The 23,875-nt window shown below is 36.6% G+C and overlaps 1 protein-coding gene across 1 annotated transcript; it reads right to left on the bottom strand.

The window, feature by feature from the left end:
• Positions 1–4,370: 4,370 nt before the first annotated feature.
• Positions 4,371–16,221, bottom strand: LOC129278229 (uncharacterized). Its single transcript, XM_054914438.2, has 6 exons — positions 16,113–16,221; positions 12,778–12,884; positions 10,798–10,956; positions 9,477–9,646; positions 8,290–8,455; positions 4,371–7,413 (listed from the first exon to the last, which is right to left on the bottom strand). The coding sequence occupies exons 2-6, from the start codon at positions 12,869–12,871 to the stop codon at positions 7,190–7,192; spliced, it is 813 nt and encodes a 270-aa protein (XP_054770413.2). The 5' UTR covers positions 12,872–12,884; positions 16,113–16,221; the 3' UTR covers positions 4,371–7,189.
• Positions 16,222–23,875: the final 7,654 nt, after the last annotated feature.

Genomic DNA, 23,875 nt, shown 5'->3' with positions numbered 1-23,875 from the left:
TAATGGACTCCAACAGGGAATCACATGATTTTACATGGCGTATCAAAATCTCTCCCCAAAAACAATTTCACATAACTTTCTTTATGTTTCGTGACGTCATCATGACATATGACCTCGATCCCGGGCCTCGATCATGACATCTACTAGCAGGTACACACCTACTTACCAAGTAAAATCATCAGTGATGGTACTAACGTAGGTATGAGGTCAGGCTAGGTTACAAGCAGGGCGGATACAGGATTTTTTCAAGGGGGGGGGGGGTCATGTAAAGGAAAATTTTGACAATTTTTTTTTCTTCACTTCCAAATTTAGGTTATTTGTTGAAGGAATAATTTGACATGCAAAAGCAAAAACAAAAAGTCCTTACGCCTATGCACGACATATTCCAATGATAAATATTTGTTGTGCCTCTCAAAAAGGGGCACGGGCCGGAGTGTGCCCCCACTGAACCCGCCACTGGTTACAAATAATGTTTCTTCTTAGTCTAGTATTCGTAAACATTTAGTCAGAAATCGAGTGGAATTTTGTCGAAGGGGAACACCCCCTTATAATTAAGTTGGTTTGTAGAAAAGTAGAGAAATAACATATTTAGCCTATATCACTGAAGGCCTCTGGGATCGGTAGCCTACAATGAGCCAATTTCTGGGCTAGACACACATTCTAAAAAATTGTGACCGTCTTTATCATAAAATCTAATTTAATGACCAATTTTGACATAGTATTTAGAAAATCTCCACCCCCTAAGAAGAAAAATAAATGTATTTCTAATATATGTTCTATGTTTGCGTCATCTTGTCAGAAAATTGAAGATTTTCTGCATTCAGAGTCATAATCAGGACCAGTTACTTCATAAATGAAGAAAACGAACTACCAAACCGTTGCAATACATAAGATGGAATGTATGAGACATGCATATATGCAAGAATATGAGGAACGTTTCGAATAATTAAAAACTATATTTCTTTTATTATCCTATACTGTAGTTACATTCACTGGCGTAAATCCGTGTTGATGGGTGGGGGGATGACTAAAATATTTTGGCATTTTTCTTGCAATCATGTTTTTAGATATGCAAGGAATTGTCATTGATATGTCCACAGTGGCGTACCGTGGGTCACGGCATTGGGGGGGGGGGCACCAGCAAAATTTTTGAATCACTGAGTGAGCGCGCTCAGTTGCCAGTTATTCTGACCTAATAGAGACATTTTAAGGACAATGCCATTAAACAGATATTTATTTCACTGATCAAATAATGCGAGCACGAAGCGCGAGCTGAAATTTGTTTATATTCACACCTAAAAACACATGAAACACTTTTTGTAGTCATTACAATCATGATTATCATACGCATCTCACTAATCAAATATTGCGAGCGCGAAGCGCGAGCTGAAAGTTTAGATAATTCAAACCTGAAGTGGGGCATTCTAAGGTTTCTTTGTAGGAACTAATTAGGACCATACGTATTTCATTAACCAAATGATGCGAGCGCGAAGCGCGAGCTGAAAATTTTCGATAATCAGATCAGAAGAAGGGACATTTTAAGGACTGATTTTAGGAATTCATGTTGAGCAGACATATCTCACCAACTCACTAATGCGAACGTAATCACGGACAGGAAATGTTTCATATATAGGAAGACCTTAACATGGGGCAATCACTTATTGAGTCATGAAAAAGAAGCACATGTCACTACATAAAACAATGATAGCTCAAGTGCTAGGAAATATATTTGGTTTATATTGACTTGAAAACGGGATGTTTTAGTACAACAGGATTTATATCTCGTTAAACAGACAATGCGAGCACCAGAAACAATGAAGACGTAGGCCCTGGGCAAATTATGTTTCATAAAGTTATGATAAAAATGTTTCTTATGTAATGTAACATAACATAGTTATAATATATTATAACATTATAATGAATAATATTACTTCTTTCCCAATATACGTTTCTCTTCCTTTCTCCCCCTTTTCTCCTTTTCCCCGGTTTTTTTTGGTCAGCCGATTAGGGCATGGGGGGCACGTGCCCCCCATGCCCCCCCCCCCGTAGTTACGCCACTGTATGTCCATATGGCAAATACCCCTCCAATATTATTATCTTTTTTACCCCATGATGGTTTAATGGTTTTATTAGAGATTACATTCAAAATTTTTTGACATTCCATCTTAATTCCTTTCCAAATGCCCCAATTAACATTGATGAATTGGAAGAAACGGGGGTTTCTCTTCAATGTTATAATAAGGACATAAGTATTTCGTTTGGAAATGGTGAACTGGCTCTTTATTTGCATTTTATGATTCAATAATATTGTTTTATATGGGTTAAGCGGTATTTCAGGAAGAATTTTCACCAATAAAACAATTATCTCTTGTGATTTTTTTCTTCATTTCTTTCGTAAAAAGTGGGGGGGGGGGGGATGTTTGTACAGGCCATCCCCCCTCCTCGAAAAGTGTGGGGGGATATATCCCCCCATCCCCCCCCCCCGGGATTTACGCCAGTGGTTACATTTGCGAAAATATTTTATCGTTATGTTTCTCATGTTCAAAGTTTTATTTTAACTCACGGTTAGTAATTGAAGAGCGATTATGAAAAACCAAAGTACATTATTGGGGCGTTGCAAGAAACTTGCGATCAATTGCAAGTCTATTTTCAGTCTCTAAATCAATCATATGTGTTGCAATTAATTACAAATTTGCAACTGATTGCTAATCTGATCCATGAAACAAGGAGTGTAATCAGATTTGCTACAGCTAAAATTGATCTATCAGTTGTAACATTGCAACATAATATTTGCAATTGATGGCAATTTTTTTCTTGCAACACCCCCTCAGATGTGACAAAAAACAGTTATAAGAATACATGTAATTAAAATGATTGCTTTGTTGTCGATATTTTTTTTGCAGATAGATTTACTTGAACTAGATAACCCCCTACAACAAATTTCCTTAATTTTCGCCGCTCGCTAGGCTCATGCACTCGTATGTTATTATGAAAAAAGGACATTATAAACGAAAACGTATTCAGGAAGCGAATTGGCTAGTATGTGTAGACGTATTTTGATTGTATACATTTGCCGTAAGGTCCAAATTCACAGAAGTCCCCCCCTCCATTTATTTTTTTAAGGTTATTCATTCACTTATTTATTTATGTATTTATTCATTTATTTGTTTGTTTGATTGTTCATTGATTGATTGATTGATTTATTTATTCATTTATTTATTTAAATATTTACTTTTTACTTATTTATTTGTCCTTTTTTTTTGGGGGGGGGGGGGTCCTGAAACGCGCCTGCAGCGTTCCCAGCATCATGTAAGCAAATTGAAGGTTCCTGTGTCTGGTTGGTGTTTCATAGAGCTGTTTGTAAGTTAAGAGCGACTTTAAGAACGAGTGGGGTCATTCTTTTGGGTATATGGTACACATCAAAATGTTAATTGGCGATGGTTCACCAGTCGTTCTTAACCTACGAACAGCTTTATGAAACGGCCCCCATGCAGGACTTACTTCTATACGCACGAGGTTCATAAAGCTGTCTTACTTTTACGCACAACTTACGAACAAGACAGTGAGTAGTCAGTGGTTTTGAACACTTTTAAAGAATTAAATGTTGGGTTTGCTATCTTTTTGTCTTCAAACATTTGTAATGTAGGGGAATGATCCAGGGGCGGATCCACGATTTTCCAAAGGTGGGGGGGGGGGCAAATTTTTCGGAGGAAAATTTTGACAAGTAAAAAAAAATGTTTTCAACCACAAATTAAGGGTATTTCGTACCAGAAAAAATTTGACAAGCAAAAAAAAAAAAGAGGGGGCACACCTCTGTTTTGATGGCAATTTTACATTACAAATTTTAATTTTGCTTCTCAAGGGGGGGGGGGGCACGGGCCGGCTGTGCCCCCCCCCCCCTGGATCCACCAGTGGGGGAATCAATCAGACCATCGGTGAGGCTTCCGTTGATCACAGGAAGTGATCATGGTCCCTGTCTTACAAAGAGTTACGATTGATCCAATCAACCTCAACTATGGAAAGCCATCAATGCCATTTTTTTTCAAACGGGAAATTGGCACCATGTCCATCAGTATTACAAAGGAGCACAATGGATTTCCAAGACAATATATCCATGCATGAATATAGTTAGAAATGTTTTAGCAGACAAATGCATTTTAAATGTTGGGGTTGAGGGCTTTCCATAGTTGTGATTGATTTGATCAATCCTAGCTCTTTGTTACATGTGACCCTGCTACAGGGGCGCACACTCCGTGCACCCCCCCCCCTTCTCTCTCACTCTCCTTCTCGCATTTACTGTCACATTTTAGGTCCTCGAAACCATATTTTTTTTTTTAAACAAGAACATGAAAAAACAAACTGAAATGAAATTATTGAATAAAGGGAATCATGATTTATGATGAGCTTGGCAAATCTCCAAGAAAACATTTATATTTCAGAACTGAAGTAAATCGGGAAATCGACTCATACGTTACGCACAAAACTTGTTCAATCAAGTCAGAATTCCACGAGAGAACCCAAAGCAGCAGACAGCTGATTTTAAAAAAAAGACGATTAAGAAACTTACTAATTGATAAGAATTACAACAGTAACGTCAAGAAAAGGTGCTTATAACCTACCAGCTATTCAAGAATGTGGTATTTTAATATACTAGTATAAAATATGATTTAACCACCAAATCGAAAAGCATATGATCAAGTCCTGAATAACTCGAATTAGTCCTTTGTTCAATTACCCACAATGCAATAGTTCGTAGTCTTGTAGTATATATGCATAATATTATTTGTATCTTTATAGAATAACATGAATGTTTAGAAGCACATTCATTGTAGTATATACTGAACCCACGAGCACGATAAGAACTACAATATTAAAAAAAATGTTCACAATGAGTGTGCTTCTAAACATTCATGTTATTCTATTAAGATAAGAACACTTATTACAAAATTGTTCAATAAAAAGGTTTACGTATCAAGACTATCACCAGAGCGCATGGGCCTATGTCAGAACATTGGCCCTCGTACAACACACTTAAACGCCTTATAATATATAAATATAGAAATTTAAAATTGACGCTCATACCTTCACCCCTTGCCCCCCCCCCCCCCACACACAATCGAATCCACTCGGTTTCACATTCTTTTTTATTAATAGAGTTGTAAGTTATGGCAAAAGTTATTACAATCATACGACCGACAGTGGCGTAACAGGCGGGGGGGCAGGGGGGGCAAGTTGCCCCCCCTGGCGGATTTCACCGGGAAAATAAAAGAAAAACGGGAAAAAGAAAAAAAGGAGGGAGAAAGAAAGGGAAAGGGGAAGGAAAGGGGAAAAGGAAAGGAGGGAAAGGGAAGGGAAGGGAAAGGGAAAAGAAAATGAAGAAATTTTTTTTTAATGGAAAGGAAGGAAAGCGGGAAATGTACGAAAGAAGAACATTTGAGAAAGAACTAATCATTCCGAAATAGGCCTATGTAATGCAATAGCACGGTGGGAAATACATTAAAAGATGACAAAATGGCAAACAATAGCGGGAAACGAAGGTATGTAATTAGTCAAAAGCTTATTTGGAAAACAAAGAAAAAGGACAAGAAAAAATAATGACATGACCGGGCTGCCGATGATTGAAATTAAAGAGCGGGAAGAAAGATGGACTGCAAACAACATTGTGCTTTAAGTTTGCTAAATAATACGCAAATAAGCTACCGGGGCTTTGCCCCATACCCCACGCAGTAGGGGCTCTTCATTTATAACCTTCAAATGGCTCTATAACGCCCCCCTTTCAATCACGTTCAATCACTGGCATACAGGCACAAGGGGGGGGGGGGGTCTTGGTTCCACACCCAAGAGGAAATAAAATAAATTATAGGATACAACGTATAATGTAATGAATGGAAACAATGAAATGTGTTATTTGCTGAATATAATGGAAAAATCTATCACATAATTAGAATTTAATTTCAATAGGCAATTTTTTTTCCAGCTCGCTTTGCATGCTGGCGACTTTTTACAAAGTTTTCCCACGTTGTTATGGTTTGCCCCTCAAATATTTGGTTCATTACGCAACTGGGTTGAATACATGAGTTGTGTAAAAGCTATATTCTATTCATACCCGCGATTTGATTAAAATAGCGGCAATCTGTGAGGTTTAAATGACTTTGATATCAAGACGTTCCGGGGGCTCCGCTCCGGACCCCAACCGCACAGCACTTCGTATGGAAGGGTTGGGCCATGGCCCCAAAAGTTCTACAAACAAGAACAAACAAAAAAGGAGGAAAGAAAAGCAAAGGAAAAGTGTAGGATATGATTTAATTTACTGAATATAATGTAAAAAAAATAGCTCAAAGTTAGATTCTCATGAAAAGGTTATTTTTTTCTCGCTCGCTTCGCTCGCTCGGGACTTATATAAAGCAGCTTTTTAGCACATGTGCTGTAGCTGCACCCCTCGTTTTTTTTATTTTTTACTCTTCACTGCCGCGAAGAATCCTGTTCACAGTGGCGTACAAACCACAAAAAAGGAATCTAAAGAGAGAAGAGTGAAATATATTATTCTAATGGATATCATGTATAAATCTATCACAAAATTTGATTTTTGGATTAAAAAGGTCAAAATTTTTGCTCGCTCGCTTCGCTCGCTCGCAACTTTTTCAAAAGAGAAATTCTGCCCAATACGCGATATCTGGCCTTCTCAAAATAGTCGCCTCATTACACCATTACGCTTGTTCAATATGCATGATATGACCGGGAAATTTTTGGCTCTTGCCCCCCCCCTGGCCACCGACCCCTGTTACGCCGCTGACGACCGAATCACAAATACATGCAGTTGTCATTAATTATATTTCTAATATCATTACAGCAGGTTTTGCAAATTCGGGTTCAAGCTTCCTTAGTCTGCCCAAACTAATTAACATGGCAGATAAATACCAGGAGAATTGTCTGTTGCAACCATGTCTGATACCTCAAAAAGTTTTAGATATACCTGAAAAAAGATTGATTGTTAGTTAACCTTAGACCTCTTAAGTCCTCTGATAGTATGAGAATACAACCATTTATCAACACACAGACAAACTATCCAAATCTACCGAGTTAAACAAAAAGGAACAAACTAAATATCCTCAATAAACATTATCAGTTGTCACGTGATTATCAAAGCTAATTTTCCCAGAATTCTTAATGACATCGCTTGGCTACATCTTCAAAACGGAATAAGATCGATGTTGGAGAATGCACCCACGTTACGTCTTTGACGACGACCTCGTCCTTGACCTTGATCTTGACTTTGATCTTGACCTTGATCTTGGTTGTTTTGGTCACCATTCCCATTGTTGACACGGTCGTTGTTGCCTCTCTTCCTGTGTTTCTTGATGGGAATCAGGATTTCATTGCGATGAGGTGGTGGTCGGAACGGTGCATCATACGCTGAAACGAAATAAACATATTATGAGCTGAATATTCATGAACAAAACGAAACATAAATAAGTAAACATAGTCATTATCAAATGGTGCATTCGATAAGTAAATAAATAATTGGAATAAAATTGATTATTTCATCAACGGGAAACCTATACATATCATAAAAAGATGAAGAAGACACTATTAGTAAATACAGGTGAAGAATAACATTCCTCTATTCAGAGCTAAAATCAAATCAAATTATAAGAAAAACTGCATCAAGTGTGTTTATTGGCCAAAAAGGCCACTTATTAAGGCCATCGCACACCTTACGACTGTCCGCGATCCGATTTTGGAACAAATCGCATTTTGCTCCTTTTCTAAAAAATGTGAATGAAACATATTATTTTATTTGAGGTTAAAATAAATTGAAAGAATAATAATAACCATTTTGAAAGATTGCAAGCTTTTATTTTGGAGTAAAGGCCAAAGTAGTTTCAAATCGTAGCCAATCGTACGACTGCTATGACGACATTACGACTAGATATTAATTTTGCTTTTATTCTAAGAAGGATAAAGTCACAGATTTGAAGATAGGTATTCGTACGATGATTTAGAACATTACACAGTATTCCATGTCTCAATATTAGCATCAAATTCTACTACATGTTATTCTAAAATCGGGTCGCAGACCAATCGTAAGGTGTGCGTGCGGTCGCCTTTAGAAGGTGCAAATGAGTGGGTGAATATAAAAGGTAACAACAAAAAGAAGAAAAACAAATTTATCAGCTATAAAAGGAGGCAGTTGAATATATTAAAAAATGGCACTTTTCATAGAGTAACAAATTGGCAAAGGGTATTGTGCCCCTGTTGCCGGGTATGCTGAGGTTGAAAGATACTCACTTGCAACGATAAAATCGTCATCTTCGAAACGAAGTTCCTGCTGTTCGAGGTAATCCGCAAGCTGATTGTATTTCTCAGTTACATTGTTGTCGATTGGTCTGCCATCAAAGGTGATGCCGTAGAATTCCTGAGGAGCTGTCGCATTAAGAAGTGACACCCCGGATTCCTTTCAAATTAGGGAAACAACATAAATATTTGGGGGTTAAAAATTAATTCGTCTTGAAATATATAACTGGCTGATCTGAAGAGAATGCCACGGGGCCTCTCCCCTAGATCAATCTATTTTTATTGCTTGTTAGATGAAATCATAATTATATGCATGTGATAATGATGATGTTCCTTCGTCCATTGCTAGCGAGGACGACCACAACTTTAAAAATTCGAAGATGGTTAAATAAACCAATCTCCGCCCGAAAAAGACTGTTGCAGTGTGGGCAAGCAAAAGTCGGCAGTGGAGCAGGCACATCGATGGTGCTTGCTCTGTCTTTTCGACACGATCGTTTTTGTTCTTGCTTGTCCACACATCTTGACTCGTAGCCGGACACACCATCCGGGCAAAACGGTCCTCGGCTATTTCGTGTCAGGGTTTATGCCACAGCACTTCAGGGAAACTTTTAGAGAGTCTTCCTCTGACCCACATGAGAGCGCTTGCCTTCCATCAGCTCGCCATAGAGAAGTCTCTTTGGCAACGCTCGTCGGCCATTCTGTGGACATGACCTGCCCATCTGATGACACCATATAATTATATATACATGTATGACAGTTTGATTAGCAAAAATCTGTAACATTTTAATGCATTCTTAAAATATTTTGCCCCCAAGAATCTTTATTACGCCATCATTGAGTGACAACTTTTTTCGCCTTTGATAAAATTATGTTTCTTTACATTATCTCCCTTTTTATGCCGAAATTACGCCATTTCGTGCCAATGGAAACACTTTTTCTCAAAATAATTTCGCGAAACAATATGGAACAGTCTTCTGAGTTCACATAAAAAAGATCCCCACCTGTGATCGGATATCCAGGGGAGCATTTCAGAAAACAAATGGTCACTGATTATTTTTTTTACAAGCTACTGAAATCCTTGCAACTGATTGGCTAAGAGAAGAGCTGCCAGTAAAATATAATTGACTGACTGTTTCATGAAACACTCCCCTGGATCCTCCCACCTGATAAAGCTACCATACCTTTGATGGGACAGGAGCAGTTGCTTGCGAAGCTGCAGGGATGTAGAAGAGGAGTGTGTAGATTTCGGAACAGCAAGGGAATCGTTCTGATTGGTCGGGACAGAAAGCTGATCTGGCCTTGTTTTCAGTGATTTCCAGCATGATTGGTGTAGTCCTGGAGATCCCATTGTCTGTTAATGAGACGATAGCAAGGGAAAGTACAATTGAAATTCGAAGTTTCGAACGTATGGCAAGCCCTTTTTAACATTTATTCACATTTTCTGATATCAAGAATTATATTTCTTGATATCAAGAATTTCCATTTATTAACCACATAAAATCATTTTTTTTATATCAAGAATTCAATTCTTGATATCAAGAATTCGTTTCTTGATATCAAGAATTCGTTTCTTGATATCAAGAAATCTAATTCTTGATATCAGAAAATGTGAATAAATGTTAAAAGGGCTTGCCATACGAACGCAGATAAATTCAACAAAATGATAATAATCATGCGCGAATCCGAGGGGGGGGGGGAACCCCTCAGAGATTGCACACAAAAAAGGAATGAACTCAATATGTATTCATTTAGGACCGGCGACCTTTTTTTCTAATTTTTGGGACCTCACGCACCCCCTTGGAAAATAAAAAGATCCGGGAGCTGCGCCTGAAAATGAACAGAAAAGCATGTACCTTTTGTGCTATATATTTCAATTGCTACAAAAATACCGAAAACGTTTAAATTTGGTATTAAAGACCTCTTGCACGTCACCCCTTTGCCCAAGTTGGGGACATCAAGCATAATAATTATTGTAAAGTTTTGTGCATCCTTAGAAAGGAATCAATACTTGGTACCATTCGCATAACTTGGGACGTCGCTGTTGGATGTCATAGGTTACAGCTAATTCTATTATTGTTTATCATTATCATTATTAAAATGTCAAAGTATACAGGCGGGGTTTTAGACCATTTTATTTCATTTTATTTTATTATTTTTGTTAGGGATCTAGTCAGGGAGCTAGTAGTTCACACGAGAGAGAGAGAGAGAGAGAGAGAGAGAGAGAGAAAGAGAGAGAGAGGGGGAGAGAGGGGGGGGGGGAGGAGTGCGATTACCGAGAGGGTTATCGGTATACAGGGTAAACAGTATACATACATTGAGTTATGTAATGCGTCTCCTTTTTTCGTGTGCTTTCCAAAACAATGAGTCTATCATACGAACAAGCACAGTGACATTCTGATGTATATAATATGTAGTTTTGATACGGAGGGGGAGGGGTCAAAGCATCTTTCACAAAATTTGAAACGAAGATATTTTGAAATCTGAACCAAGTTATCTTCTTACCCATATAGTAGTTATGAAGATCAAGGTAGACTAATCCCACTGCAGCAGTCCGGTTGCAGGTTTGAGCGACACTTCGTGCCCATTTACCAGGTTCAATCCTTCTCTTGAAAATATCAGGGCCAAAGGTTTCTAGTTCCGTGTAGACAGGACATTCAGAGCCTGGATGATGAAATTAGGAAAGAAAGATGTACAGTAAATGTATAATTTATTGATTTGAAATGCACACGCACTCTCTCTCTCCCATTCCCACACAACAACCCCCAATTCACTCACACGTACATCTTACACAAAGTGATAATGAGGATGATGATGTTGATGAGGATGATGATGATGATGGTGGTGATGATGACAGAATGTCATCAGAATGTCCCAGTCCGAGTTCAAAATAATAATTTAAAAAATATCAGCTCGCGCTTCGAGCTCGCACCATCCCTTTAAGTGCGATCCACGTCCACTTCACAAGCCCACCCCAACAAAAAAGTTGTTTTCAATAAAAAGATAAAAATTCCACAAGCATAACACTGAAATTCTTACCAAATCGGATGTAAAATAAGAAAGTTCTGACATTTAAATTTTGCTTAATTTCACAAAACAGTTCCCTGGTCAGTATGCAAATGAGGAAAGTGATGACGTCATCCCTCACTATTTTATCATTATGAAATATTCTAATTTTCTCCTCATTGTCAAGTAAAAGAACGATTAACAACATGTAGAATTAGCATTCTTTAATACTATATGGTTTAGTCAAGTTGGTCCTTATTGTCAAATATGTAAAAAATAAAATATCATATTTATATATAAACAATAAAACACAAAAGAAATAGTGGGTGAAAGACATCATCGACTGTCTCATTTGCATGTCACTGAATTGTACATATCACTCTTTTTCAAAGGACAAGTCCACCCCAACAAAAAGTCGGTTTGAATAAAAAGAGAAAATCTAACGAGCATAACATTGAAAATTTCATCAAAATCGAATGTAAAATGAGAAAGTTATGACATTTTAAAGTTTTGCTTAATTTCACAAAACAGTTAGATGCACATACTGGTGGGTATGCAAATGAGAAGACTGATGACGTCATCTACTCACTATTTCTTTTGTATTTTATTATATGAAATAGGGAATATTCTATTTTTCTCCACATTGTCAAGTGAAACAACGATTAATTCCTCGCTGAACATGTGAAATGAGCATTGATTAATATTATATGATTCAGTCAATTTGGTTCTTATTTTCAAATCTATAAAACTTGAAATATTGTATAATTCAAACAATAAAAAACAAAAGAAATAGTGAGTGAGGGACATCGTCGACTGTCTCAATTCCGTTGTGCATATCACTGTTTTATGAAAATAAGCGAAACTTTCAAATGTCATAACTTTCTTATTTTATCCGATTTCGATGAAATTTTCAGCGTCATGCTCATTTTATTTTTCGCTATTTATTCAAATCAACATTTTTTTTGGGGTGGACTTGAGCTTTAAAGGTCGGACGAAACTGCTTTTTCGATTCGCCAAACCTCGACAAAGACTTCATTCTGATTTGACATGTATTTTCAATGAATTTGATGCGTTATAGGATTCATTCTTCGTCGCTGAGCAAAATCTCCCTATTAATTAGCAATTAAAACGGCCTGTTTCATAAATAAATAAATATTTCATTGTAGTCTTCTGTGATTTGGATTCTGAATCTACTGTTCATTCACCTTGGCCATCAGGTAAAAGAAAATGATACCTTCAAACTATGTACTACAATCCCACGGTACATTAATCTTCCAGACGATAGATGCGTGGGAGGGGGGGGGGGCATTGTGCCCTATTTATCTGTGTCAAAGAAAACAACAAATAAATACCCCCAAATCTATTATATTGTAGAGTAGGCCTAGTAGAAGAAAGATAATATTTTACTGACATTCTCGGCCAACTAATAAATCATCAAACACATTTATGATGTTATCACAATATTAATGGTCAACTCACGTGCACACTGGCGGATCCCATTAGGAGGTTCGGGTGTCGGAATCCCTGCAGCTAACCCTGCGATCGTGAGAGCAAGAACACAGACTACCAGCATGATGCTAGCGATTCTGCATTCAAAATAGATATTTGAATAATAATGTTTAAAACATGACGGGAAAATATTCAATAACATTAAAGTTATAAACATATTACATTTCAAATAACAAAAAGATAATTTTAATTCCCGAAAATGTAAAATCTATTATGGGGGGGGGGGGGGGTAGTCATTACTCAAGGCTGCACGAGATCATTTGAACTCAATTTTGAAATACAAATATTGCTATCTCCCTCTCTGACGAGTTTTTTTTTTTTTTTTATGGGGGGGGGGGTAAAAATGTTATTATACATATAGGCCTAGTTATTTTGGCCCAAATAAAGGGTGACCCCCTGCGTCCGGCTACCTATATGGTCGGTATACCCGCAGCTCCAGGATTGCTTTGAAGCGGCGCACAGTGGGCCAGGAGAGAGCAAAAGTGCGCCAAAACTAATTTTTGGTCATGGAACAAATTTTGTTTTTTTCATGTTCTAAGCAAAGATAAGAACCTGTAGAATGCCTCCATACAATATTTCTCCATTAAATTTAGTTGCCCATTTTTATTCAATATTACCGGGAAATGACTCTTTACGGCTACCGCATGTGTAAATGACACGTTTTAGATATTTCACTGTTTTAACAAAACGGATTGCTTAATTTATTTCTAATTCACGGTGCTCTTTGATGAATGATTGTTTTAAGTGTTCAAAGATTTTCAAGATAAAATGATAATCCCTTCAGAGGCAATTTTGGACGAAACCATTTCACAATGGGGGGTTTTAGCAACTTTTTTTTTCATGAGCATTTCTTTTACAAATTGCTGCCGATTGCTGCGCTGTAAATACCATGACGGTCTCTGTTATAGTTTATGCTTTACACTGATACCAAATTTAGCTGCATATACGTGCATTTTCTGGAGATATAACCAATTTTTCAACCACATGTTCGCCGTATTTATCACAAAAATCGTTCCAAGTTAGTGTCCCATTATGCGCGTGCCGAACGTTGCGGGTGACTAAACAAAATTAAACTCCCCGTCGCGTGCTTGGAGAGAGAGATAGGGGGGGGGGGGGTGTCTGGCTCAAGTGTCTGGCTCTTGTGACTGGTGTCTGCCTTTGAAATATTTTCGTTAAACATCCGTAAAGGCAAGCTTTCATTTCCAATTCCACTAACTGTATGATAATACATGTAACACAACTTCATTTTTATGCCAAACTGTTCCATCCCGTGTTCCATATCTGATATGCTGTCATCCTGAGAAGATTAATTCTTAAGGTAAGATTCCCGGGTAGATTATATATATTTGTTTTGTTGTTCATAAACCAAGTAGGGGCTACTCTATATCGCTATAACACACATGACTAGCTAGGGATGTGATAGGTCTCACGCAGTTTTCTGACAAAATATGAAATGTGTATAGGACAGAGATGGGATATACGTGGGCTCTATTACATGTATAAGTTGCATTATCATTATTAGTATTTATCCCCCCAAAAGGGTTTGTAACTTCACATACACGTATGAATTCGTTTATCTCTTGGCTCATTCTAAATTTGCTATAATCGTTAGTATCGATCAGGAAGGAAGTGTATATTATCATTTCAAGGATTGTTTGGTTTATGACTCTCATTGACTTTATATGTATTCCACAGACTAATGGTAACAGGTGACATTGTGATTAGTAGCAAGTTTTTAAGAGTACAACAATCACAGCCTCTTCCCCCTGATGTTCAAAGTATGCTAAAAGATCCTCTCACCAAATACATAATAGTTGGTGAGATAGAGAGAGAGATTCTGATTCGGAATAACTTTGTATACGCCGTTCTTGGTGTAATAGGTAGGCCTTGTAGGGCCTTGTACTAATTAACCTGCAGAGGACCCGGCCTCTATTATTTATCACTGGAATCATTATTTTAAAGATTTCACTGTCCACTTCTGGTATCAATCCATTTTAATTTATGTAGGTGTGGTTAATCACTGTACCCAGGGAATGAAAATACTCCTTTTCATTTTTTTTTACAATTTCACTTGGAATTTTACAATTCCGGATTCATGGTAGGGCGCCCTCTTTAAGCGATACTCAAGTCACCAATTGAATTATTAATTTTGTACCCCGAGCACAGACTTTTCTTGTTTGTTTGCCTGTTTGTGTGTTTGCTGTTTGCTAATATTTTTAATTATTGCTGAAATTTTTCTAAAACTAGTTTCTGAAAATTTGAAACCTATTGTAGAATTAGAAACATGTAATTTCTTCTCAAATGTTAACAGCCAATCAGAAAACAGTATTTTAACGACGTCATCAATATTTGAAAGTACTTTTATTGAATTCTACGGGTGAAATTACCCCTACGTACCAAATTTAATCGTACAAATTTGTGAATAATGGGTTTTGCCGCACTTTGGGTTCATTCTGGCCCACTGTGCGGCGTCTTGACCCCCAAAAATGACAAACAAGCAAGCAAAAAAAAAATAATAATACAAACAAAATAAAGAAAGAGAAACGTTTTCAATCCCGAATGATTATTTCGTATTATCTTATTTTATCTATTTATTTTTTTTTTTTTTTGGGGGGGGGGGGTGTGCATCCCCACCAGCACTGCTTTCCAGTGCCATGTTTAATAGCACCATCAAAGCCTGAAAATAATAATTCATTGTCTAATGATAATAATAACATAAACTGGTGCTTATATAGCGTATAATCAGTTAAAACCGCTTAATGCTCTATTACATACAGCTCTCAAAATCTAATCATGTGTTTATTGATACCCAAATAAAACAGGTATCACTGAATTTTGGCGAAATAACAGTGCCAAAATACCACCTCCTTCTATTTTTTCAAGATGATAATAACAATAGGCATTTTTATAACTCCATCTATCTAGAAACAATGTATTCCGAGACGCATTGTTATTGTTATTATTATTATATTACCCTGGCTTGAGATCGAGCTGCCTTTCAGCGCTCGTTCATTCAAGGAATTTATACCTGCCGGGTACCCATTCACTTCAACTGTGTCGAGTGCAGCACAGTGTGGATAAATATCATTTCTTGCTGAAGGAAAACACGACATATGGCTAGGATTCGAACCCACGACCCTCTGTTTGAAAGGCGAGAGTCGGAACCACTAGACCACGACGCGCCCACAAAAGATCAAGGATTTTAAGTTCGCCACTGCCCCATGCAGGATCTAGTAGTTCCGAACATCATTTTGTAGCAGTCTGGGGCAGCGGCATCGCAACCACTAAAATGAAATCAAACTTACCAATTGCCTTATATCGTGGAGTATGTGAGATGAGATCAACCTGGTGTAGTCGTGATTCAGTTTACGATGTTCTTTTCAATCCCCGCCGACGAACATGCATCCTATGAGCTCTGAGCAAAGGACCTTGGTGAATTTATATCATCTCAGGCTTCAAAAGAATCCTTCAAAAACAACGTCACATGACAATCTTTATGATTTGTGATAAACACGGATGTTTTTAGTTTTAAGACAAGGGTTCCGTGATACCAGGCCAAGCGAGGTTTCCGAGCGATGCTAGGTCAAGAGGTCTTGGTTTCGACTGGTACCGTGTTGCTCTCCTTGCTTGATTTGGAAATGTCGCAATGATAAGGGATTTTCTTTCTCATTTTTTATATCGCCTTAGTCCCGGTATTTCTGCTAAACGATTTTAGCTATTTTTCTTTCTATTTCTTTTGGATCATAATCAACAACCCTGGATCTCTGGGCAGGGGCGGATCCAGAATTTCCAATTGGGGGGGGGCACATTTTCCCGAGGAAAATTCTGACAAGCAAAACAAAAAGGGTATTCAACCAAAAATAAGGACATTTCGTCAGAAGAAAATAATCGGCAACAAAAAAAGAGGGCACCCTTCTGTTTTAACGGCATTTTTACAAATTTTAATTGTTCCTCTCACAATTGTCACAGTGTCTCTGGGTATCTCTCGATATCTGAATTTATTTTGGTCTGCGGACGTGCTTCTCTCACTCTCTCTCTTCTCTTTAGCTCTCTCTCCCCCTCTCTTTTTATCAGTTTTTGTTTCTCTCTTTGTCCCATCTCGATCCCCCTTCTTCATGTCCCCTTTCCTAATTTTGCTCCGAATCTACTTTCTCTCGTTCCTCACTCTCACTTTGCAGGACAATATAGCTCAACCACTTTGTCATCCGGACTGCAACCATGGGGGGGGGGGGGGGGTGGCGGCGGCACTCGGAATAGTGGTAGGGGTATGTGGCCTCAAAATAATCATAATAATAATAATAACAATAATATTAATAAATATTTATAATGATAATGATAATGATAATGATGATAATAATGATAATGATAGTAATGATAATAATGATAATAATAATAATAATGGAGTATTCTAGAGCGCCAAATCCACATTGATTGTGACTTGTGCTCAAGGCGCTGAGAAAAGGAAATTAGAAAAATTACATGGAGCAGGAAAAGACAAAGGATAATAGAAACACAATCATAATATGAGAGAAAACTATTTAAAGGCAATTTTAAACAATTGGGTTTTAGAGCAATTTCTAAACTGAACCCATATAACCTTAATTGCTTATGAAATAATAATAATAATATTCCGCATTTATATAGCTCTTAACACATCGGAATGACGTCTCTAAGCGCTTTACATAATTTTATATATTATTACTGTATGAAATGAAGGGCTAACTAGGTGGCCTTCTGCAAATTAATAGGATTGCTTCTGAACTGACATTAAAGATGAAATGGCCGGGGTCTTGACCTGAGTACCGACGTCTGAAATGAGGGGACAAAAGCAGAGAACGCGAGAGGTCTCAACAGTGTACCTGCGTCCTCTCCACTCGGGGCGGGTTCCCTTTGACCTACCTGTGAAAACAATTGGAAAATAAGAAATCAGGAGAGCATACGAAAAACTGATGATGTTGTATTTTTATTACCTTTTTTTTGGGGGGGGGGGGTCTTTCCGTTGAATCCTGACCCCTTGGAATCCTGGCCCCTTGGAAGAACAGGAAGATAATTCTATATCCTCTTGATATTCAAAGATCCGGGAACATAACCCCATTTTCGTGTCATTATTGATATTAGTTTACCACATGAGAGGATAAGGCCTATATAGAATTACTCGGAAAAGTCCGGTAGGTCTATTGTTTTCCAAGAATACCAATAATACAGGAACACTAAGTCGCGTACGTTTCTAGATTCGAGCCAAGCTTCGAGATCATTTTACCTAAAGTTTAAACAAAAATGTTAATGGACTACGTGTATTTCTTTATAAACTTTAAAGAAATGGGGATTTCAAGGAGCTTGTTATAGAATTGATATAGAGGTATACATAATACTCACCGAAATGCGCCAGAATGCGAGCGCGCAGCGCTAGCTAATAGGCCTAGGAGAAGGCGGGGTATAAGTTGTGATACTTTTTGCTTTTTGCATGTTAGAACTGATATGATTAATGATCTTGAAGAAATAGGTACCTTGCCTTAAAATCGAATTCTTCTGAAATATTTTTCACCTATATATAACTTTCTACCCCCACACTGAAATTCACTGTCACCTTTGATAAAAGAGATGTCAAATTGCTCAACTTGCCCCATCTGTGGGGTAAGTTGGGCCACCTTCTGGGGTAGGTTGAGCCACAAAAACTATGTACAAAATGTATGGGGGAAGAACCACCATGTCAATTTTTTTAGTTAAAGTCTTTTCACTCGCTTATTCTCTATAAATACCAACATCCTCTTAAAGGAAAAGAACAGTCATGTAAATTTGCTCCTTTCTGCTTGCATATCAATGGCTTTTTAATTTTTTTTTAAATATACATTACCATAAGAATTACCATGGCTCAACTTGCCCCATGTTGGTTTGCTCAACTTACCCCAGTCCTAACTTAATGCGATAATTTTGCATCCACACATTTCTTATGCATCCATCATGTAAAAAACTACAACAAGAATGAAGATACATACCTGGACTAACAATGTTGTTCTTATGTCTTTATTATATTTATTTTTCATTTCATTTAGGTTTTATTTCCACAAATCCGTTATGTTACAAAACTTAACTGACATAACTAAGCTGAGCAACCATTTAACAGACGTAGACTATATAAGTATAGATAGCAAGCATTCTTAATCACTACATATTAATACATGTTTAAGTACATAAAAAACGGAAAAGTGGAGGAAACCTTGGAAGCAGAATGCTTGTAGATAAGGTTCCCTTTTTTATACAGTACATTTGACATTACTACTTAGTAATAATACACGTGACAACATTTTATCAATTAAATTACACCCACAAAAACAACACAACACAGAAACGTGACAAAAAACAAAGAAAGAAAGAAACGAAGAAATAAAAAAACAAAAGAAATAAAGTAAGCAGCTGCCATCCAACAGAATTTAAGAAACTTCTGGATAATAAGCTCTGTTGACAAAAATGCAATAGAGCATGCCAATAAATAGCAATTTCAGTTTGTTTCATTATATCGAAGAAGAAGCTTTGCTTTCAAGTGATGTTTGAAAATATTATAATTTTGTAGTTGCTTAAGTGTCATATCCAAGGAATTCCAATAAACTGGACCAGTATATACTATCGTTCTTTTCCTAAGTACTGTTCTCAACCTATGCAAGTGAAAGAATGACGACTGTCGGGTAGGGTAAGTATGCAAATGTTGATTCTTTTGGAATAGTGATGTAAAAGCATGAGGAAGATCATTTGAGTTCAATTGAAACATGAAACACCCTAAAAAGAAATTATATAAATCATGCACCTTTAATACTTTATTGTTGAAAAATAAAATGTTTGTGTGACTTAACCTGTCAGAATGGCAAATTATTCGCAATACCCATTTTTGAAGAATTAACAATTTATCCAGTTGGTAATTAAATGAATTACCCCATGCAAGTATACCGTAGTTCAGGTAAGGTAGGATAAGTGTTGAGTACAAACCTTTTAAAATATGAACAGGAAATGACGATTTTAGTTTATTGATTACCCCAACATTCCTCGCAAGCGTTTTACTTAAATTCAAATTATGCTCTTTCCAAGAAAGTTTATTGTCAATGATAAGACCAAGAAATTTTAACGAATCAACTATATTTATAACAGTATTATTAATGTAAACATTACCGGGTAACTGTGAGATAGAATTACTGAAAAACATACATTGAGTTTTATTTATGTTAAGGGAAAGTTTATTTGCGCATATCCATTCTGCAACAAGTCTAAGTTCAATATTAACTGTTTCTAATAGGATATTGGGATTTTTATGGGAAAAGAAAACGGAAGAATCATCAGCGAATAAAGTAAATGACAAGACTCGAGAAGAGTTTTGAAAGTCATTCATATACAAAATAAAAAGTAAAGGTCCAAGGATAGATCCCTGAGGGACACCACAAAGTAGCTGTTTAAAAGACGAATTAACACCCTTAATAGAAACGAACTGAGACCTTCCTATGAGATAGCTTCTAAACCACTCCAAGGCCTTTCCACGAATACCATAGTGAAAGAGTTTATGCAGTAATATTTGATGGTCAATGGTATCGAAGGCCTTGGAGAGGTCCAAAAATATTCCAAGTGTATGACAATGATCATCGTTAGCGGAAGCAACATGATTAATGAATTGTAAAATTGCATGTATCGTGGAATGTTTTTGTCTGAAACCAAATTGCGAATCTGCGAAAACATTATTACTTACAAGGAACGACATAGTACGATCAAAAATAAGTTTTTCTAACACTTTGGAAATTGACGATAGCAGTGATATTGGCCTATAATTATTGGAGTCTAAAGGATCACCTTTTTTCAATATCGGAATAACTTTAGCGATTTTCATTGTATCCGGTACAACACCTTGACTTATAGATAAATTAAAAATGTGCTCTAGAGGTTCAGTAATTTCATTTATGATATGTTTCATCAAGAAATTACTAACTTCATCATGTCCCATACTTCGCTTATCTTTCATATTTTTTACAATTCGTAAAATTTCTGATGAATTGGTTGGGTAAAAAAATATTGAATTCTGATTTGTGTTCTTCAAAAAATTATGAAAACTTTTTTCAATGTTAGGAATTTTCTTAGCCAAATTTGGTCCGATGTTTGCAAAGTATTCATTAAAGTGATTGGATATTGATTCATTCTCATCTAAAACTTTATTTCCCTCACGAATTTGGGTTATATCTTTAATAAGACTCCTCCTATTCAAAGCATGATTTATTATACCCCATGTTTCTTTTATGTTGGACCTTTTTTTTTCAAACTGATTACAATAATATTTCCTCTTCTCGATCCGTAAAATTCTTGTCAATGTATTTTTATATCTAATATATTTCTCATGACGTTTTGGAGTAGGATTTTCTCTAAGTTTGTGTAAGGTTGAGAAAATTATATGTTTGGAGGTAGAAAATAAATGAAGTTCTAAATCAACAAACTCAATCAATCATGCTGAAGGGGGAATAAGTGAAACAGACGCAAAATGAAGAGAACTTAAACCGAAGAAGTCTGGTAGTGCACTGTTTAATATCTGGGCTGCTTTGCCTCAGCTAAAATCAAGTCATTCTATAATTTACATAAATATTTAAATTAGAAATAACAACCAATCAAACTAAAGAAAATGGAAGGATCGAACTAAAATGTAAGAACCCAATTCATAAGATAAACCAATAAGGAATGAGATGAGATGACAAAGATGTCTGGTGATTATGTAATAATGGAAATAGAAACTAAGGAGTCAGGTGAGGGATGGAATGAGTGGAACACCTGAAGAGATAATAGAGAAGGAATGAAGATGACAAAAGAGAATTGGAGGAAAGGCATTCAGAGAAGAATGAATGAATGACAACTGAATATCATTAAAATCAAATAACCTTAGGCTGAAAAGAAATGCAAATGAACATAAGTCTAGACAGAACAGAAATGTACAACAGCTGAAGAATAAAGGAAATAGACAAAATAGCAAAATGACAACATAACCATCCTACATTTGTAATACATATTGTTTTTTCTGTTAATGGATCTCAATATAGACTTGGAAACCCATGGGTTACGAGGTTCGTGTTTGTAATTTGAAAACTTACACTTCTCCAATGGAATACATTCATCAAGGGCGTCTTTGAGAATGTTATTAAAATTATTATAGGAGCCGTTAATATCATTATTATCCAACACATCTGACCAATTTGAAGTTTCAAGTTTCTTTTTTAAATTATCAATTTTAGGAACCGTAAATTTCCTTATCATTTTTGAAGGAGGAGGTAGTTTTGTAGTACCTAAAAAAACTATCAATTTTGCAGTAAACTGGACAATGGTCCGAAATATCAGAGAGTATAATACCTGATTCTACCTAAACATGATCAATATTTACAAATATATTATCAATAAGAGAACAAGAGTGTGACGATAACCGTGTAGGTTTTGATATTGCTGGAATAAATGAGTATGAAAGCAATGTGTCCAAAAAATCACGAGAGAACTGATTGTCTTTACATTTTATCATGTAAACATTATAATCACCCATAAAGATACAATGTTTATTTTGAAGGAGAGGATGAACAAGTAAGTGCTGGATTTCGAGTAGAAATTCGGGGTGAGTAGAAGAAGGTGGGCGATAAATGGTTCCAACAAAAATGTTTTTCTTGTTTTCAAGAACTATTTCAATGAAGACTGCTTCCATAGTTTCATTCATGATATTGAGGTCATTAAGTACATTAAAGTTAAAATGATCAGGAACGTACATTGCAACACCCCCTCCCCTCTTATTGGTACGATTATTAAATACGAAATTATGATGTGATAGAGAGTATACTGAGTGAGGCTTGTCATGCAACCATGTTTCCGTAAGGCCGATAATGAAATTACTGGCATCAATGTTATCCAACAGTAAGGTTAAATATTCAAAGTTTTTTGAATTATATTATATTTAAAGACGTGTGCGTGTAAAAAGCATTTATCTATTTCACACCCTTTTTTACTTTTTTGGCTGAAATTTGTACTTTTCCCTCTAAAAAAGTATTTTTTGTTTCAAAGTTGAAAAATGTGGTGGGGTTGGGGATTATGCAATGGGTCATCAATACATGGCACCACCACGATGTCCAACTCATTCATTATTGGCCTGGGGGTGGTGGCTCAACTTGCCCCTATGCTCAACTTACCCCGCCTTCCCATACGGTTTGACAATCACGCCTGAAACGAGGGATATTTGAAATCTTTATGGAATACACGGAAACAATAGGAACTTGGCAAACCAAATAATGCGACCGCGCAGCGTGAGCTGAAAATGTTGATATTTAGACCATAAAACGGACATTTTACAGAGCACTAAAAATGAAATTAAGCTCGATGTTCGAGCTGAAATATGTTTTGTATGTTGACTTCAAAACTTGATATTTTAAGCTCCATAACAGCCTAGCTATTGAGCATGATATGACTCTCATCTAACACATGAGATTTGTTTTGTTTTGTTATGTTTTCTGTTATGTTATGTTTGTTATGTTTTTTGTAATGATTTGTTTTGTTATGTTTTTCTTTTTGTTTTCGTTTCGTTTAATTTGTGACTCTGTTTATTGTTAGAAATGTTAATTTATCATTGTAACTTATGTTCAATAATTTGTAAACAAAAATTGTGCATTTTATTTTGATTGTAATCCTCTATGTTTGGATTTGAAATCAATCAATTAATCTTGAAACTTCTAACATGCAATGCGAGCGCGAAGCGCGAGTGAAATTTATATATAGTGACATGAAAGTTTTTTTTTTGCAAGTCTTCCCCTCTCCTTATAAATTATTATTCACTCGTCTTTCTCCTCTTATTTTCCTTTACTTTTGCCCTCTATCTTTCCCCTTCTTTTTTTGTCTTTCTTTCTCCCCCATTTTTTTTTTGCTCCGCCAGTTTTTTCAGGGGGGGGGGGGGCACGTGCCACCAGGCCCCCCGTATAGCTATACGCCCCTGTTTCAGGGGGGGGGGGGGCATTGAGTCCCCCACCATGATTACCACCCCTGTAATATACATGTAGTTGACGTACCACGCGGTTCAACA

This window comes from Lytechinus pictus, chromosome 15 (genome assembly GCF_037042905.1).
Source record: "Lytechinus pictus isolate F3 Inbred chromosome 15, Lp3.0, whole genome shotgun sequence".
Classification (NCBI taxonomy): Eukaryota; Metazoa; Echinodermata; class Echinoidea; order Temnopleuroida; family Toxopneustidae; genus Lytechinus; species Lytechinus pictus.
The sequence above is the reverse complement of the archived record's forward strand: the minus strand, read 5'-3'. Positions and strand labels throughout refer to the sequence as shown.

Bases quoted from the DNA above. Each gene is read 5' to 3' on its own strand.
- LOC129278229 (XM_054914438.2), bottom strand. From the start codon at position 12,871: ATGCTGGTAGTCTGTGTTCTTGCTCTCACGATCGCAGGGTTAGCTGCA. The intron at 8,456-9,476 runs GTATGGTAGCTT...CTAATTTGAAAG, and splicing joins CTGCTCCTGTCCCATCAAAG to GAATCCGGGGTGTCACTTCT. The intron at 7,414-8,289 runs GTGAGTATCTTT...ATTTCGTTTCAG, and splicing joins TGACGATTTTATCGTTGCAA to CGTATGATGCACCGTTCCGA.